Source organism: Phyllostomus hastatus, unplaced genomic scaffold (assembly GCF_019186645.2).
Source record: "Phyllostomus hastatus isolate PE091 unplaced genomic scaffold, TTU_PhHast_1.1 phas_contig_40, whole genome shotgun sequence".
NCBI classification, from domain to species: domain Eukaryota; kingdom Metazoa; phylum Chordata; class Mammalia; order Chiroptera; family Phyllostomidae; genus Phyllostomus; species Phyllostomus hastatus.
Window position 1 is genome coordinate 14,507,538 of NW_025333872.1, and position 19,174 is coordinate 14,526,711.

Consider the following 19,174-nt stretch of genomic DNA (forward strand, 5'->3'; position numbering starts at 1 on the left):
TGCACTGGCCTTCTGGCTCCCCACCACCAGTGTGTGCAAACCACCCCCCAAACACCACCAAACTACCTCTCCACCTTTCCTGCTGCATACTTCTTCATGCTGCCCAACAAATATAACAAAAAATATCATTTGCTTACTTGACTACTTTCCTTATAAAAATATACTCCATGAGAGCTAGGATTTTGGTCTCTTTTGTTCACGGCCCTAGCCCCTCTGCCTGGGACAGTGACTGGCATATGGGGAACTGGTAAGTGCTCACTAAATCCTTGTTGAATAATAGCAATTGATGTTATAGAAGTGAGTGAGACCTTCCTAGGAGAACTTGTAGAATGAGAATAGAACAGAGATAAGGAAACACATTGTCAAATATTAATATTTAAAGACTAGGATAAGGAAAAGAAGTAGCAAGATTCTTGAGCGTGAGCCAAAGAATTGGGCAAATTAGGAGAAGAATTGAAAGGTTATACATAGACTGCAGGAAGAATTTAAGAACTGTGAAGCTGATCGATGAAGGTGGCAAACCCTTAATGTCAATTTTAGGAGGCTTAGGGGAGAAAGGGTGCAGAGCAAGAGTGTGCTTTATTAGGACATGAGTGACAGGTGATAGAATGAACCCAGGAAGAGTAATTCCAGTTTTAAGCAAAGGGAAAGTCAGAGGTCAATGAAGGCAAGAGCCAGGGAGGGATCTGAGGGCCCCAATTAATTAGATCAATCTATATCCCATAGTAGATATTTCATTCTCTCAAAGATTGAAATACCTAAGTTTTTAGATGTAAATTATCTAATTTACTTATCTATATTGATTAATCTCCACTCAGCTTTTTGTGTCAAACTTAAACGATTTCTTAAAAAGTTTAACAGCTTGTATCTGGTCACTTTCCAGTCATTAAATAGTCAAACAGATAGGAGAGCCTGTGCGAGTCCTTTTTGCTGGAGAATTCTAGATGGCCATCCATTCAGGACAGATGGACCCTCCTCTGCCTGGACAAGAGGGCTGGCTGGAGTGGTCTGAGCACAGTTGAGGTACCCTGCTGTACTCTACTGCATGGTGCTGCATGGAGGTGAGTGTCAAAAGGAGGTGAGGGAGAGGGGAGACAGCAGCATTTAGGGAAGGCAGCCACAGCCTGGAGCCTGCATTGTGATGGGGATGCACACAGCTTCCTTTGTTGGCAAGATCCGGATTAGGCTTGTGCCTGATCCACTGGAGCAGAGCCTGGAAGCCTTCGAGGTGGGCTTGTCCCCAGCCAGGGAGGCGGAAAATCAATTTGGCTGGCAAACGAGAGCCCCCAAGAGCTCAGTGCACGCTCCATAATCCTATCCACTAGCAGCTCAGGAAATAGATGCCTGAGCCCTCACATATTCATGGGGGATGTGAGGCATAAATCAGGCTTTAAGGATAGGGGGCAAAGGGAATGGACTCTCGGGCTGGCTACTAATTAATCAAGCACAGAATACCTAAACTTAACAATCTGGGAGTGAGCCACACACACATAGGCACAGACTGCTCCTGTTGCTGTTTCTCCTGATTATTTTTTTCATTTCAATTAAAATAGATATTGAATGAAAATTCCCCCTTTAGCTGATGCTGCTTATGCATCCCCTTGTTCTTCCTTTAATTAAAAAACATGCTTATTGCAATACTTGCCAGAATCACTTTAACGGTATTTTAATTGTAATGTCTCTGCCTGATTAAAAAAAGAAAATATGAACTAGAAAGTGTTTGCAAAAATGTTCTCAGAATGCAGGAAAAGAATCACACACCTCCCTGGAATGGATGCCACATACTAATTCCTTAATTAGCCTGGCACTGCAGTCAAATGGGCAATGTAGAAGAAAAACCTTATCTGAAATAAAAGCACTGACTCAGAGACACAAACAACAGCAGTTGGGAGAATCGTTTTCATGAGGTTGGATTTCCCCTGCAGGAGCGAGAACTGCAGCTAACTGAAAATGTCGAACTCAGGACAGTCCCGTTCAATGTCTCCAGTCAAGTTCCCTCTGTTCTTTGCAAAGGGTCACAAAGCCTGTAGGAAAAGTGCAACTGGGCCAGGTTAACCAGCTTCCAGTCCCAACAATTCTATATGGTTCCCTTTATTGTTTAAGGCTAGTGGGTTCTCAAACTTGAGCATGAATCTGCATCTGCATCTCCTCAACACAGATAGGTGGGCCTCCTCCCAGAGAGGTTTACTGTGAGGCCCCAAAACTTGCATTTCCAGCAAGTTCCCAGGTGATGCTGAAGTTACTGATGGGGACCACACTTTGAGAAGCATTGCTGTAGGTAAAGTAAGTGATAGTGATTGCTCTAAGTGTCCGTACTCTTGTTGAAGTTTGCTACCATCTAACGGGTTGAGAAGCTCAAGGCAGGAATTACAGATTAATTCACTTCGTCCTTCAACCAACATTTACTGTTATTTTCCAGCCCTTCTGCTAGGTGTCAAGATAAAAACTCAGTTTCCACCTCCAGGTCACCATGAAGTTTAATTGCTCCAGGTGAATAGAAATACCCTGTGAATTAGACAACTTTACAGATAACTGAGAAAGAAGATAAAGGTTATGATTCAGACTTTTACTTCTTTTATAAAACATAAAACTCAGTAAGTTAACCTTATAGAGGCATTAACTCTATATCGATTACAAAGTATAAGCATATTTGTGGAAGACCAGCTATACAGAAACATTTAAAGGAACTCCAATACTGAGATACAAATAAATGCCTTTGTCATTATAACTACTGTTATCAATTACTGCTTGACTTAACCTTGATTTCCTCTCTACCTCCAGAAAACCATTACTTCCTTTTACCAGCAAAGCTTCTGGCATTTAAATGCTCAAGGCCCTCAGCTGTTCCATGGATTGTAGAAAGTCACTTAAGACCTCAGAAAGAAAGCTAGTATTTGTAAAGAGAAACAGAAAAGACAAAACAAAAAAAAATGAAAACAACAACAAAATTCTTTTTCACAAAGTCTGCATTGGCCACGGCCACATAGGAATCTCCCTAGCTATCAAGTTTCTCATTCATTCAAGTAATGTCCTTCATATGCTGTATCCAAGTTCAATTAGCATCAACCCAATCACATTTTTGACCAGTCCTGCAATTTGATATACTTCTCTGAGCAATCTGTTTATTTGAAAGATTCCAAATACAATTATTCTCTGAATGCTATAGACATGATTTTGCTAATAGCATAATTTTTAGAAATGAAAGGTAACAGTTGTGTCCTCATAGTATTCATTTATTTAGAAAATGAGAATGCCTCCTACCCCCTCCCCAAATATAGTACCTAAGAAATAATAGTAATAAAATGTTCAGTCCCCAGTATATTTTAGTCTGCATAAGAATTCCACATACATAAGCATCCCAGATTTCTAGCTCCACTCCCATCTGGATAAACAAGATGTGGGCATCATTAATCAACAAACGAGGTAGAGACGTAAGGAGAGACCAAGTCCTGGAGGACCTGTGAACCATATTAAGGAGCTTAGACTTGATCTTAAGGGCTAATGGAAAGCCAGTGGAGGGTTTTAAGTAAGGAAATTTAAAACATTTATCCTTCATTATTGAAAATATTATACCTTCTGTGCTGGGAAGGAACTAGCCCCTTTTGTTAGCATTTTTCATGTAAGAATATTGAAGTTGTCATGACATAAAACTGTAAATTGTTTAATATCTAAATTGCTTAATGTCTGTCTACCCGTCTATTGAAAGCATGTCCCTTCTCACAGCAATGGCTTATCTTTAATTTAAGGCTAATCAAGTGTGTCTGGGACTGTTCTCTGGAGGTAAATAATGTAAGTCATTGCCTGACTGGGAAAAATAAGGGGTTTCAGAGCCAACTGTCCCCCACATTATAAAGCCTTTGTCTCTGATCTCCTGATACACAAATAGTAAATGAAATTGGTCCCCGTCTGGACCAAGCCACTAATATTTGAGGATACCAGGAAGGACTCTGACCACAGAGAAATTTACAGCTAACATTAGTCTGCCTTCAGGTCAGAAATTCATTCATCAGTCAATTCATTCAACAATTACTTGAGTACCAGCCATGTGCCTGGAGATGTAATGGGCCTAGCAACAGAAAGGTAAGCCAAAACAGATCTGGCTTCTGCTTTCTAAAGCTTGTAACCTAGATTGCACCTTGCCAAAATGTAGAGTGAGGAAAAAAACACACATCCTACTATTAAATTTGTAAAGAACTGTTATAAAAACAATCCAAGTTCTTAGCTGATTGAAAGTTTTATCAATGAGCCCTGGCTGGTGTGGCTCAGTAGACTGAGCACTGGACTGCAAACCAAAGGGTCACCGGTTCGATTCTCAGTCAGGGCACATGCTGGGTAATGGGCCAGGTCCCCAGTAGGCAGTGCTCGAGAGGCAACCACACATTGATGTTTCTCTCCTTCTCTTTCTCGCTCCCAAACCCTCTTTAAAAAAAAATAAATAAAATCTGAAAAAAAAGTTCTATCAATGATACTCTTAGTTTTGGATATAGGCAAAAATCATCTCTCATAAAATAATTAACAAACTTGTCACCAAGCAAACACTGACACATACACACACAAGGTAAAACAAGTGAAGGGCAGATTTCCAAAAACTCAGCTTAGTTCTTTCTGATGCTACCTTTTGGAGCACTAGCCTTGCAGACAGTAGAAAGTGCACTAACTTCTTCACTGTGCCTCCTCCTCAGGGTTGCACATGCAAATGAAATTTACAGCCACTAGAGGTTTATACAAGACCCTCTCTTCCTGCAAAGGAGAGGGAGTCACCATCATTTCCATTTTGTGCATTGATTTGAGGACCAGAGCCTTATCCAAAGCCACAGGGAAGTCAGAGACTGCCTCAGATTTGAACTCAGGCCCCAGATTGGTTGACCAAACTACAGTGAGTCACCTTGTTGTGCTCTCTGTACATAATCATCCCATCTCCTGCCTTGAAGGGTAGCTATGGTTCAACTGAGAGAGAAGGCAAATCAGTGCACCTTCACTACAGTCCCCTTGCAGATAAATTATTTTAACTTACATATTCCCAACAAACTTTACCAGCCACAAACATGAAGACCAAGGCATTATATAGTATGGGAGAAATAATAATGTAGAGTATTTCATTTTTATTAAAGTCCAGTCTGCCTTTAGATGGGCTTCCTTTAAATGTACACTGGTGCCCTGACTGGTGTGGCTCAGTTGGTCAGGTGTTGTTTCCTCATCCGGACATGTCACCAGTTTGATTCTTTGTCAGGGCACATGCTTGGGTTTCAGGCTGGGTCCCCAGTTGGGGGAGAGCAAGAGGCAATCAATCAGTGTTTCTCTCACACATCAATGTTTCTCTCCCTCTCTTTATCCCTCCCTTCCCCTCTCTCTAAAATAAATAAATAAAACATACACAAATAAATAAATAAATAAATAAATAAATCCAAACCGGTATCTGTGAAATGTTAAACCTGTAGACATAGAGTAATCTGCCCAGTGACTCACACAGACCTAATGCCCAGAGCAACCACAAGTAATGTTCCAGGAAAGTCCTGTCTCAGAACATGCCCAGATCACTTCGAGGTGAAGTATGCACCTCCTGAAATGGAGGTTGATTCATTGCTAACTGGGAGGGAACATGTTATATATTCACATTATAATCCATGGGAGAAAAATGGCAGTGCTGGATACAGCACTTAATACCTCACTCTGAAATCCTCAAACCCTTGCCAAAGGTGAAGAAATTCTACACAGAATATGAGACAGGGTCAAGAAAAGATACTTCATCTTGATAAGCCAAGAATATGCATTCATATGCCACTGAAATACCAAATGCCAAATGTAAAAGACAAGATCTGAGTGTTCTTGAAACAAAAAGGGGAAAAAAGGAGAAACTGAGACCACGTATTCTAAAAGCACTAGAGATACACTCCACAGAACCAAAATAGCAGGGAGAATGGAGGCAAGCAAATGGATAGACTCTGCTACTTCTTCCTCTGTATCCTTCCCACTCTTACCACAGAGAGAAAAATACTTCAATATGCATTTTGAAGATAACAGAGGCAAAAGCAATTCCAGGTCTTCATTACCCAGCTAATTCTTGCAGTAATCCAGTTAGCTTTGTATATAGAAGAAGCCACTATCTGTAAATAAAATTGCAACTTAGGCCTGATATTCAGCCATTTCTTCTGATATCCCTATCAGTCAAAAAATTAAAAAAAAAATAAAACTAACATAAACTGAGTGCTTACTCTGGACCAGGTCCTAAGCTAAGAGCTTTATTAATATACCTGTATTTAATACTCAAATAATCCATGAGTCAGACAATACAGTGTAGTCTTGCCACACGAGAGCAAACAATAAATGTTAGCCATCTTGGTTAGGGCTGCTGTCATTAGAGGCATGACCCTAACGAGGAGAAATTGGAGGCATACAGAGTTTGCGCAACCTGCGAGAGGTCACAGCAATGGTAGGAAACAGAGCCCAGATTCAGTCTCAGTTCTCTCTGACTCAAAAGCCTGCCAAGCATTTAACTGCTTTGGTATACACCAGTAGACCAAGAAATAGAAAATCACATTAAAGGAAACTGGTGCACTATTAAGCAGCAATAGAGACTGGAAGCAAGTTTCCGTTAAGCATTCTCAAGTGATGGCATTGCAAGTAGTAAGAAACTACAGAATGTCTTCCTTTTGAAAGCCCAACACCAAGGGAAAAGGGGTTTCCAGAGTTCATACTCCCCTAATTGGCCCTTTCTTCATCATTATCTCTAGTCCAATTCATGTCAAGTTGCTTGACCACCAGAATAGAGAGAGATTCATTGCTTCATTCAGGAAATACGAATGCTTCCCCAACTGCAGCCACAAGCCCCGGATGCATAATGTCTCTAACATGAGGATAACATTCCTTCTTTGTTATTATGGCTCATCATAATTACTTGGAATAAAATAATAAATTTTAATTTAGCAATGCCTATGGCCATTGGCATCTTAACATAAAAGAACGAAAAATATAATTAACTAAATCAAGGCAATATGCCTATTTCCATCCTAGCTCATTAGTATTAATTGATTGGGTTAATTCTCTTTTGTGTTTAACAGTACCCTCTAAAAAATAACTTTAAAAAAAAGGGAGAGAGAAATGGAAGAAAGAAGTAGAGATGGTAAGTAAATAAAAAGTCTTGATATATTGTTAATTAGAGAAAAATAATAAATAAAGTTGAAGCTTTTATTGTGGTCACAAAGTAATCCACCATTTCTCAATTAGGTTCAGGAATCAGTGTGTGCAGCATCATAAATAATGGAGAAAATTTTGTCCCTGGTGCCATTCCCAATTGCCTCAAAGAAATGTATAATCCTTCTTTCTATTATACAAATTGTACCTGTAAGAAAAAATGTCAATTCTATTTTACAGATGAAAATAGAAGTTCAGTACAGAATATTCAAGGTTCTGAGGGCCATGTACACAAGTGCTGGTTTTCCTGATGCAGGAGCCTGGGCCTCTGTTCATTAGGATGCTGGCTTCCCTGAATGGAAAAGCAATAGAGAGGATGCAATGTTTTCAGGAAGTAGTTCTAAAGGTAGTTCTTAGGTGATCTAGTTTTATTTCTATTCAGCACTAATCTTTTCAAAGTGTGTACTTCATTTACAAAATATTTTTTGTGATATTGTGAAAATGGCTGAAAGGACTTCCACTATAATACTTCATATTTTGTTTGCTATAATCTTTTAAAGAAATTGTTTTTTGGCTTGAAATTTTTCATGCTTTATTTCAGCCTATATAGGGAATCAGAAAAAATAAACAAAAATCCACTTTGCTATTTTTTTACCATGAATAGATATAAAAAATATAGATAGTAACAGATGTTGATAGAGTGACTTGCTGTTGATGATGAGGAGGAAAATGATTTAATCTTATACAATATTTGAATAGCTTTTTCTTATCCTTCAGGTACTTTCACACATATGATAGATCAAGAGAAGACATTAGAGGTTTAGGGCTATGCTACATCAACCAGATATTTGGGAGTTGGCATCCCTCACCAGTTTCAGATGCTTTTTAGAAACAGAAAATAACTTACCAATGAATGTTATATTCCTAACAACTCATAATGACATACATTTATACACAGATATATGTATGTATATTTGTGTGCATGTACATATATATGTATAAATATGTGTGTATATATATACATAATCAGTGAGAACAACTAAAAACAGTGGAAATAAGTTAGTTAAGAAAAGTGATATTTAAGAGTTTAAAAATTATACTTTTTAAATTTCATCTAAGACCTGAGCCCTGTACCATTTTATTTGTTCATTTATTCAACCATTAACACATATTCTTTGAGTCCTCTTTATGTATCAGGCACTATCCTAGACACTGAAAAGAGAGTAGTGAATAAATTGGTGAAGTCCTTTGCCTTCTTTAGCTTGTTCTAGCAGAAGAAACAGACTGTAAACAAACAAGTAAATTTATATTATGTTATATGGTGATAAGTTCTCTGAAGAAAAGTAAAACAAAATAAAAGAACAGAGAATAATAGGAAGTGGTTCTAACTTTTAAAAGAATGGCCAAGCAAGATCTCTCTAGTAAACTGACATTTTCTCACAAAGTGAATGAAATAAGAAAGCCAGCCATGTGCCTATTTGTAGGAAGAGTATTTCAGACATAGGACACTATGAGCAAAGGCCCTGAGGCAGGTGTGTTCCTGGTAAATTCATAGAAGAGCCAGAGCAGATTGAGTGAGGAAGACAAATTTAATGAAGGGATCAGAGGTTTGATAATGGTCAGGACTTTAGATTTTATTTCTAGTGAAATGAGAAGACATGAGGGCAAGGGGGACAGTTCAGGAAAGGAGTAACAAAATGTGACATATTCTTAAGGGACATGGAAAATACACTCTTGAGGGATACCTTAGTATATAAATAAAATTTCATGTGTTTAATGACTTAAACACATGAAAGCTTGTTTTTCTATCACAAAAGGCAACTTTAGAAGTGAGCAGTCCCAGTTGCCATGACACTATGGCAACTCCAAAGTCATCAGGACCTGGGTTTCTTTGACTTCCCCACACTTAACACATTACCCTGTGGTCAAAGATGGCAGCTGAAAATGTAGCTATCACAGTCACATTCCAGGAGACAACAAAGAGGAAGAAGGAAATAGAACATGCTTCCTATTGGGTCAGTTCTACTTCAGAAAATTTCCCAGATGTCCTGCCCCACACTTCCCCTTGTATCTCATTGGCCAGCTCTTAACCATAAAGGGGGCCAGGAATATATAGCAATTGATCTGGGTACAGTGCTGCACCAAATAAAAATTGAGACTCTGCTATGAAGGAAGACAGAGAATTAGAAGCATGAAAATCAATTAAGAGGCATTTGAAATGGTCTGGGGCAAAAATCACGTTGATTAGGAATAAATTGGTACCAACTGAGGTATTAATCTATGGTATACATATTGAAAATCCAGTCAACAAGATTCACTGTTGGATGTTTAGTGATAATACGCACTGCTGACATTAATATTATTCTTCACTTTTTCTTGTATCTCAGACAGATTTTGCAGGCCACTTAACAAGCATTCACAAGTCATCTGTTGAATTAAATTTGATCTGTGTCCTTTCCCTGTTCTCATTCTTTCTAGAAGCTATGACCCATATCTCTATGATAAAAATCTCAGAGTTTTATTCTAGGCAACCCTGCTCCCTGCCAATAACTCCTGTATCCTATTTATAGAGAAACAGGTGTCCACTGCTTTCACATTCCTACCAATGGCCCTACTTCCTAAGAGAAACAGAGGATCCTTCAGATAGCAGACCTTCCCTCTCCACAGGCTGAGGTTCAGCCCTTCCAAACTGGACTCACTTATTCTAAATAGTATAGGAGTGAAATATTGCCTGAACCAGGAATATTAAAGAAAATCACTATTGAAAGGTAACAGATTGAGGCAAGTATTTGGGTTGCTCAGCTCTTGAAATCTGCGAAAGTGAGAGGCCAAGTGTATATTCCGCAGGGCCTTGCCTTTCTCTTACCCTTTACTATCCCTCTGGCATCTCTTCTCCATCTTTAGTCCTTGGCTCTATCCACACCATTCCTTGACTGACCATTTTCCTGAAACTAATAGGCTACCCAGAGAGCGAGTCAGGCTGAGTCTGAGGACTTTTAGTGGAAAAACATCACCAAAATGGTATTAATATAAGGCAAAAACTCTTGAGTGCCTGAAGGGCATCCCATGCATCAGCAGATTTGAGTCCTTTGGGAAAAGTCTCCATTTAAGGTCTCCAAACAGTACCTTTTCTCTGAGCTGAGACTTTAAATTTATAATTTTTCTTTGTCATTGCTAGCCTGTAGACAGCTGATGGCTGTCAATAAGTCAACACTCCCCATGACCAAACAATTTTTATTTGCCAGTGAACAGAGTCACTTTGATAACCATTTGTTACTATCAGCCATGAAATAGGCAATAATTTTTATTCCCACTTAACAGATAAGGAAACAAAGAGGTGAAATAGCTGGTTAGTCACTTGATGATGTGGTGAAGGAATTGAAATTTGAATTCTTAGTCTTTTCCAACTTCCCAGACCCTAGAGCTATGAGGTCGGTTTTGCAATAAGGAAGCCTATTTATATGACTTTCCATGGGACCAGGAAGTCAAAACCACAACAGGGTAAAAGCAAGAAAACATTGCTTTCTTGGCAGGGAATTTCAAAGGCAGCAGCATTAACTGATTTCAGAGCATTTTGTTATATTGTGGGGGCTGCCCTGGACAAGCATGACTACAAAGTGCTGGAATAAAAAAGCATATTCTTTGAGAACACTAGTTACTTCCTTGTATATAAAAATTAAACTAATCAAACTCTGTGCTTATAAGAGTCAATAGAAAGGGTTTTCATTTAGAACCCTATGACCACTTCTTCCTTTCATAGTAAAATCTCATTTTGGTCCAAGAATAAATTGTCAGTAAGTACTGAAACTTATCCAAAAAATTCGCCTCCCTCCTTCCCTCTAAAAGTGATAGGATTATATATACTGATGTCATTACCGGTCTCCAATCTGCACAGACCTTTAACATGCACGAAGTTGAGGATGCTTGTGCTGGTGTCTAGCAGCAGCCACTGTCCCCTCTCCACTGTGACGTTGTCGCCATCTTGTGGCGCTCTTCCAGGAAACCAGCTGCGAGCCCTCGACCACCTCTGGCAAAAATGAAAGGAAACGTGGCCCTGGAAAACAGTGTCATTATTTGGTTTTAAAGCAGGATGGTATGGGAGATCGATTGAAACAGAAACTCCTTAAACTAAAATTAATTTAAATATAATTTTAAATGTCTTAATAAAATTTGCCACCTTCTCTTTCTCATACAACTAAATCAAAGAGGAAAAATATGGGAGAGCAAAGTTACACCTGGAGCACCTCTGTGCCCAGCCTCTGGCACTCTCCCATGACACGCTTGTAATGTTTCCTTACCCTTTCTTCCCAGCACCAGCCCTCTTCCACCAAAAAGATGGCATAGATTCCATTTTTTTATTTTTACAGATATGTATTGAGTCTTGGACAAAAAGTCATAAACAGCCTGAAATAGAGAGAATTAAAATGTTCTGAAGGATGGGTGGCATTTTGCTTTATGTAATTGGTATCATTTTTCATTGGCTGTACTGCCAAGTGTCTCTTTTTTATAGGAACATTCTTCTTTCTAAATGCTTAGCTCCATCCTCCCACACCCTACCTGTTTTGATATTACTGAATTGTTGCCTTTCTCTCTGTGCTTGCTGCATCAGTGCTGAAAAAGCCTATGCACAAATGAAAGGCCAGTTGACTGCCGATGACAGCCCAGAACCTTTGAGGGAGGAGCAGGGACAAGACAGTGAGGAACCCAGAGGGCGAGACACTTCCTCCCCCTCTGGCTTCAGACTCCCTCTCAGAACTCTGGACTTTCCTATTTATGGTCCCGTAGAAAGTGTGTGTCTTTCAGAATAAGAGACTTAGAGTCATAGCAAGCAGCATTTGGCTCATGCAAGAGGCTGAGGCTATGTCTAAGTGCCTTGTGCAGCTAAGCAAACATAATGGCGATAAATATAATGAAATGAGAATAGAGAAGGTGATCCCCTCAAGTAACACATACAACACGTGTGTGCTTCTTGCCACACAGTCCTTCTTCCCACACTGATTCCAACCAAATGCGAACTCTGAGTTCCTATAAAATAACTGCCTAGAAGGTCTTCTCATGAGGTGTTAGAAGCAGATGGGAGAAGATCATTAGGAAGTGAAGGCATGTTTATAATACCAATAACTACACCTACACAGCAAATAGTGCCCTGGAGTATTTCTGAGAGAGAAAAATGGAAAAATGTGTTGCCAGAAGAACCAGTAGATTTTCCAGGAACATGTCCTTAATGCACAGCTCAACAGTCACAAACCGTATACTCAACCCAATAGCCAATAACTCTTTGAGATAAGGAAAAGCTAGATCTTTTTCATTTTCTACACCTACGAAGGAGAATATAAGTCAGTAACTCATCTCAATTTAAGAGATAGAAAAGCATAAGATATAGTTATAAGCAGCCAGCACCACAGGGAGAAGAAGGTGAGGTACATAAGCATCATTGTGATCTGTACGAATCATGTCCCCACCCTGCCATCCCTAGGCCCAGAAAGCAGGAGAGAATTCTAGTTTTCTTCTCATTTCACACTGACACTAAGTATAGGGAGGTAAAATTACAAAAAGTGTTCTTAAAAGGCTATGGAGTATACAGTCTGATCATCTGTAATTCACTCCCACAGACTCCATAAAGAGGAAAGGGAGGCAAATAGGAGATTGGACTGTACTAAAGTGATGAGGAAGTGCAAATGACTGGATCAGGTGGAGGTAGTAAAGTCAGCTGCAGAGGAGGGTGAACCAGATCATCGGTAAAGTCAGCCCTGAGTTCACCATAAAAGGACATTTTAGAAAGCATGGGTTTCTATACAGTCAGAGATCAACAGGGTCCTAGAGAAATCCTGTCCCTTCATTTCAAAGATGATGTTGACAGTGTCTCTCGGCCTAGAGCTGTTTAAGGTGGGCCCAGGAGTCCTCCATGTTATTGATCTCCTCAGAGGACACTTCTGCTTCAACGTTTGAGGACCAAATCAAGGCAAGGGCTACAGAGCAGGGGAATAGATCCACAAAAGGAACCAGGAAGTTTCTTTCAAACCTTAATTTCAGGGTCTTAAGGAAGACCAGCAAGTGGGATGATATGTGTGGGTAAGCTGTGAGACATCTGAAGAATTCAGCAGCATTGGCTCTATTTGACTCATTAACCTGGTGGGCAGACCCATAGCTTACCTACAGAATGCAAAGAAAGCCAGGGCTCATGATGGAAATCACAATGGGAAGATCTGGAGCAACTCGACATTAATTAGGAATTAGAGGGTTGAAGGAAGACTATTCCATGATATCTTCCATTAATTAGTTTGGGAACAGTCATGACTTACAGTTAGCGCTGATACCTGTCACTAGCTCTAAGTGAACTTTAAAGACGTTCTCTCTTATTCTGAAACCGTGTCTGTATCATTTGCTGCCTTTGGGCCTGGCCAGCCAACCTTCAAACACTGCTACACTCAGCCCCAACCCAGCAGATAGGAGGGCCTACTATTGGTATGTTCTCTCTACAATTGAGAAAGCAAAATCTCAAAGAGTTTAATTAGTGTGTCAAAGGTCACAGGGGTAGAAACAGACGGACTCTCACAGAGCAAACTGTTCATTCATGGTGGCCTCCTTTGGAACACTGCTCACAAAACACCCCTCATGTCTGCACGGCTCTCTCTCTTACATCATTCGGGTTTCTGCTCAAATAACACCTCCTTACCTGTCTCCTTATTAAAACATTACCTCCAATCACTCCTTCTCCCCTAATACTGCTTCACTCAGGGGTCGTATCATATAATTCCTTATGTATTTATCATATATTGAGTTTATTCAAATGGAAAGCAGACACTTTGGTTATTGCCATATTTCTGATCCCCTAAAAAGTGTCTGGCACATAATAAGTGCACAATAAAAATCAAGGACATAATTTCTTAAATGAATCATCTACCTGCCAACCACATGCACACATTTTATAGATAATACACACAATAAGGCACACACACACACTTTCCTGACACAATAGGTGGACAAATAGGTGATAAGGCCTATAATACTTATAAATGCTATATCACCTAGTTCTCCTCATCCATTGGATTTGGCCCATATCTTTTCATATTCCTTGCTTTATTTAAATTTAAACCAAATGATGATGAGTATATCTAAATTAAAACCTGAGACTCAGACTCAGTTTTCCTATGAAATCTTTTACCGATTTTTTTCACCTTAGCTTTCTCTAGTCAGTGTGGTAGATTCAAAAGTATAAAGCATTAAGTTTCAAGAAACCTAAGCTTTCTTACACCCAAATTTTTCCTTTGTATAATAAAGGTACCTTGAAATGTATACAATTTTATTGTTGATTCATGCTTTAGTACATGATTGACTAAATACTGAAGTCCTAGAAAATTCACACATCCTCAACTATCTAACATCTACCTGGGGAAGCAGAAGAACAATGTATCTCCATAATTACAAGTTGTCAGTGAATCCATCATATGCCATAAGAATTTCAGCTCTGTTACATTTCCAGAGTTGACACACTGATAATATTACTGCCTACATAGGGCAATGCCCCATGAAAGACTAGGGATGGTTCACTTTCCAACATCTTTATCCTCCAAATCCTATCGCTTTGATCCAATCAAGCAAAACAAAAATGCTAACAGCATTGGTAAAAGACATCTTGTCAATATAGTTGAAAGCCTATCAGTTGACACCAATACGATGTTTTTGGTGAAAGCCATGTTCTGTGTCCTCAGCCCAGCTGCCAGGTCAACATAGGTTTCATTCCCAATGAGTAGGCTTTAAACCCTTTCCACTCCAGTTCTCAAGGCATTCGGCCTCCAGCTTTAGTTTCTTCCTTTGCAATAAACAAATCACTCACTACCATTCTGCAGATGAAGAAAATCATTTCCCCATGGGCATATGGAGGTGGGTGTGCAAATGGAGGTTTACGAATTATCCAGAACATGCCCTCATCTTTACCTCAGTATAAACCAAAATACCAAAGCCCAAATAAACCAAAAAAGAAAAGAACATACAAGCAAAAACTCTCCTGCCTCAGCTAGGAAGCTTATGCAATTTGTTTTCTTCTTATTGCATGTCAGCACTTCTCTGAACTTTAGGGAATGTGCAGTGTCTGCAAATCTCACATGTCACCTTAAATGTATTAGCAACACCACCAGAGTTATCTTGAAAGAAGTCATTGATCAGCAAGTTGCAACACCAGGCAAAGACCTTTTTGTGATAGGCTGGGGTGGTGGAGGAGGTAGAATACAAGCATCTCTCTAGTCACAGTGTTTCCTGGATGACAAAGACAAGGAAGAACTGTTTTGACACCTCACCAGAATGCCTTCTTCTTCAGCATGAGAGCCTTGAAAACAGGAAAAGACAGGTCCCTGTCACGGACATTCTCTCAACCCCGTATGCTGCTTTGTTACGCCAAAGCACTTACCATTGCTGAAGCATGATATATTTGTTCATAGTCAGTCAACCCCCAGTGCAATGTTTCATAAGTGCTCCTTGGTTTTCTGCTGTATCCCGAGTACATACAACAATGTCTGGTATGTAGTAGGCACCCCCAAAATATGTTTGAGTGAATGAATGGTCCGCTCTTACTTGGGCTCATAGTCACTATGCCATAATTTAAAATATCATTTTAATAACTAAAATTATTTGATAAGAAACTGATAATTGTTTTTAACTTCTTTCAGTGCTCTTTGACATACAAATGTTTTTAATTTTTATGAAATCAAACATTGATCTTTTCTTTTGTGACATCCTCTGTTAGTTTATACATAGGAAGCCCTTTTTTATTCTTACATAAACATCACTTGTATGTTCTTGATTTGTAGGTTTTATATTTGCATGTTAATCCTCACTTAGTTAAGAATTTATGTTGGAAGGTAGTTTCCCATTTTTTGTTTTTAGCTTTTGTTTTTCCCCCCAAATAGTTAACTATCATCACACCATTTATTAAATAACATTTGCTCTCCCAACTAATAGTCCTAGCTATTTGAATAATAGCATTATAATGTTGGGTGATATTAAAATTGTTGGCCACTTCAAATCCCAAATCTTTTATTTCTGAACTAATAATGTAAAGGCATCTCTCTCTCTCAGATACACGTGACCTCATCTTTGTCTTAAGGTGCTCATGTTCTCATTGAGAAAAAGACAAATACCAAGATAATTAATATAAAGCATGATTAATTCAATAATTAAAGGCATAACCCAAGTGCTATGGGAGTTCAGAGGATTACATGGCTGACCCTGGTAGAGACTGCCTTACAGATGAAATCCGGTACATTAATCACCTTTAAGAAAAAAATCTGGACACTACGGATAAATTAACACAGACTTGAGATCATTTTAGCTGATTATAAAACAAAAAAAATTGCTCATTGTAGAAAAGTCAAACATCTACAAATCCAAGATTACAAATAGAGCCCCTGACCTATAATCTAATAACTCCTTAGGGAACAAAAAGGAAATTAAATTAGTTTGGCATAATTTGTTCCTACTGAGCTCGTGCTGGCTCTAAGTGATCACTTTCTTTTTCTGGTGCTTATAAACCTTTAGCAGTTATGAGATAATGTGAGAAAGTCCTTCCAGATTGCCCAACATGTGGACTACTCAAAGAAATGTCAACAACACCTTTTGCAGAAGACCTGTGCCTGATTCAAATGTACCCTTTGTCTCCATTAGAAAACCAGGCGATTCACTATCTCATCTTCGGTTCTGTTCCCATCTTAAACTCTGTGATTTCTCAGAGAATATTGATATGAGCCTAGTGTTTCACACAGGTAAGTTATGTTAGCGCTCATGAGTTTTAGGAGACTATCACAGTCTACAAACAAAACAAATTTACAGAGACTTTCTTTATCTTCTCCTCCATTTGAGTCTTTAAATCTCTTCTAAAAATGTCTGTTCTGAATTATAAGCCTGAATATTATTTCACATGTTGGAGAAAATGATAAAAACAGCTAGATATTATACTTATAGCATCACTAGTACTCACAACTGAAAAACATATATATTATCCTCTCTGCTTAAATTTTAAATGGTTTTAATTTTTAAAATTAATAATAATGGCTAACACATCCTGACCTATATGGTTCAGTTGGTTGGGCATCATCCCACAAAGGGAAATGTTGTCAGTTCAATTCCCAGACAGGGCACACACCTAGGTCATGGGTTTGGCCTGTGGATGAGGCGCCTATGAGAGGCAACTGATAGATGTTTCTCTCTCACACTGATGTTTCTCTTCCTCTCTTTCTACCCACCTCCCCCCTCCTCTAAAAATAAATAAATAAAATTTTAAATAAAATAATAATGGCTAACAGTTTTGAATGCACTCAACAGATATTATCTTACCTAATAATCACAAACTCTTTTCTTGCCTGGAACAATGAAAACAATGGGTCTGTGAATTCAACAAATACTTACTGACAAATCACTACCCACTAGGCATTGACTAGGCACAAAACAAAATAAATCCCTGACCTCATGGAGCTTATACTTTAGAAAAGTTATAGTCAAATACATAAAACAAACAATGTGCTCTGGGGAAAGAAAAAGGCAGAGTGAAATGAATCACAAGTGCCAGGGTGGGAGGAGCTATTTAAATTGAATGATCAGGGACTGCACCTCTGATGAAGGACTGGAGCAGAGACACAGAGGGTGAGCCAGAGGCTGTCTGGGGAAGAGCCTGAGGAAGGAGCCCACTTGCAGTGTTGAGGGGTCGACACAGAGACAGAGTGGCCTGCATGAAAGAAATAACACTGTGCAGACCTATAGCCTTCCTGCTAATGCAGAGGGACATTCATTCTATCCTACTGCGTAAAGGCCTCAATTCTTCATATGTCATAGAGAAAAGAATCATGTAACATACCCACTAGTATATAACAGGGTCAGCAAACTGCAGCCTAAACCTTGCCCACCCAATGTTCTGATCAAGTTTTATTGGAATATGGTTTTAAGCATTCATTTACATATTGTTTATGGCTGCTCTCTGTGACAGAGACTATATTGCCTGAAAACCCTAAAATATTTACTATCTGGTCTTTACAGAAAAAGTTTGCTGCTTCCAGGTATATTCCAATTCATATTATCACTAAGAATTGTCCAGTTATCTATAATTTGCTCAGGTTCAAAATGAAACTATCTATAATTAAAAACAGATAATTCTAAGCAGCTACCTAAGAGTTTGAGGACCGGTAAGTAAAAACATTTTAGTAAAGGATATACATGAAATTCTGGAAACTGGTTGAATTACCATTTTCCAGTAAGCAATAGAGCAGGTCTCTGAAAGCAACATAAACAGAAGTGGAAATGTGGGCCTGTGTCATACGTGCCACACACAGGTGCATGCTCACGTACACACACTGAACCAAATCAGAAGACTGACAGATACATGCTAGCCTTTTCCACAGAACTGACACACTGCCATTTAACCAGCGAGCATAGAGCACATGTTTCTGTTCCCAGTCACTAGTAAAAGACAAGGTTAACATTTTTAGTGATGGACTACAGCATGTTATTTCCCCATGCAATGGACCCATGACTACACCGCCTTCGAAAACACTTAATTTTAGTGATTGAATACACGGGAGTGCGCTCTCCCTGCTATGAACCTTTGACAGCTCCTCAGTTTCATACACCAGGGGAAGCTTTTTTCCTCCTTCTCCTTTTTCCTCCTCTTTATACCTAAAGGGAAGCACAATGAATATGTGGTTGCAGACAGAAAAGGAGGAAGCTAAAGAACGAAAACCAGTTTTTAAGCATCAGTGTATTTTACAATAGAAGTATGCACTGCCATCTGCTCTAATTACTTTTAATGTTTGGGCTACCATCTTCGTACAATAGAAATAATGATCTCCTCAAGGGCAAAAAAAAATGTTGTTGCTTTTTTTACAAAAACACACAAAAGTTGATTACATTTAGCTCCCAGGCTAAAAAATCATGAAGCTACTTTGTAGTGAACAATCAATTAGGAAAGTGGGTAGGTCTCTGATTAACACAAACAAATTGGGTTGCCCTTAGTTGTTCCCTCCCCCTTTCTCCTTTTCCTGCCTCTTTTGGGGAATCA

General features: G+C 39.0%; 1 protein-coding gene across 7 annotated transcripts in view; it reads right to left on the reverse strand.

The window, feature by feature from the left end:
• Positions 1–19,174, reverse strand: part of PKHD1 (PKHD1 ciliary IPT domain containing fibrocystin/polyductin) — a 450,367-nt gene that overhangs the window by 312,694 nt on the left and 118,499 nt on the right. For 5 of the 7 annotated variants that reach the window (XM_045843325.1, XM_045843324.1, XM_045843323.1 and 2 more), the window contains one exon: positions 11,029–11,185. In XM_045843325.1, coding sequence (XP_045699281.1) covers positions 11,029–11,185 — 157 coding nt within the window. Of the gene's footprint in view, positions 1–11,007; positions 11,186–19,174 lie in introns of all 7 variants that reach the window. The other 2 variants (XM_045843319.1, XM_045843322.1) reach the window with 2 other exon arrangements.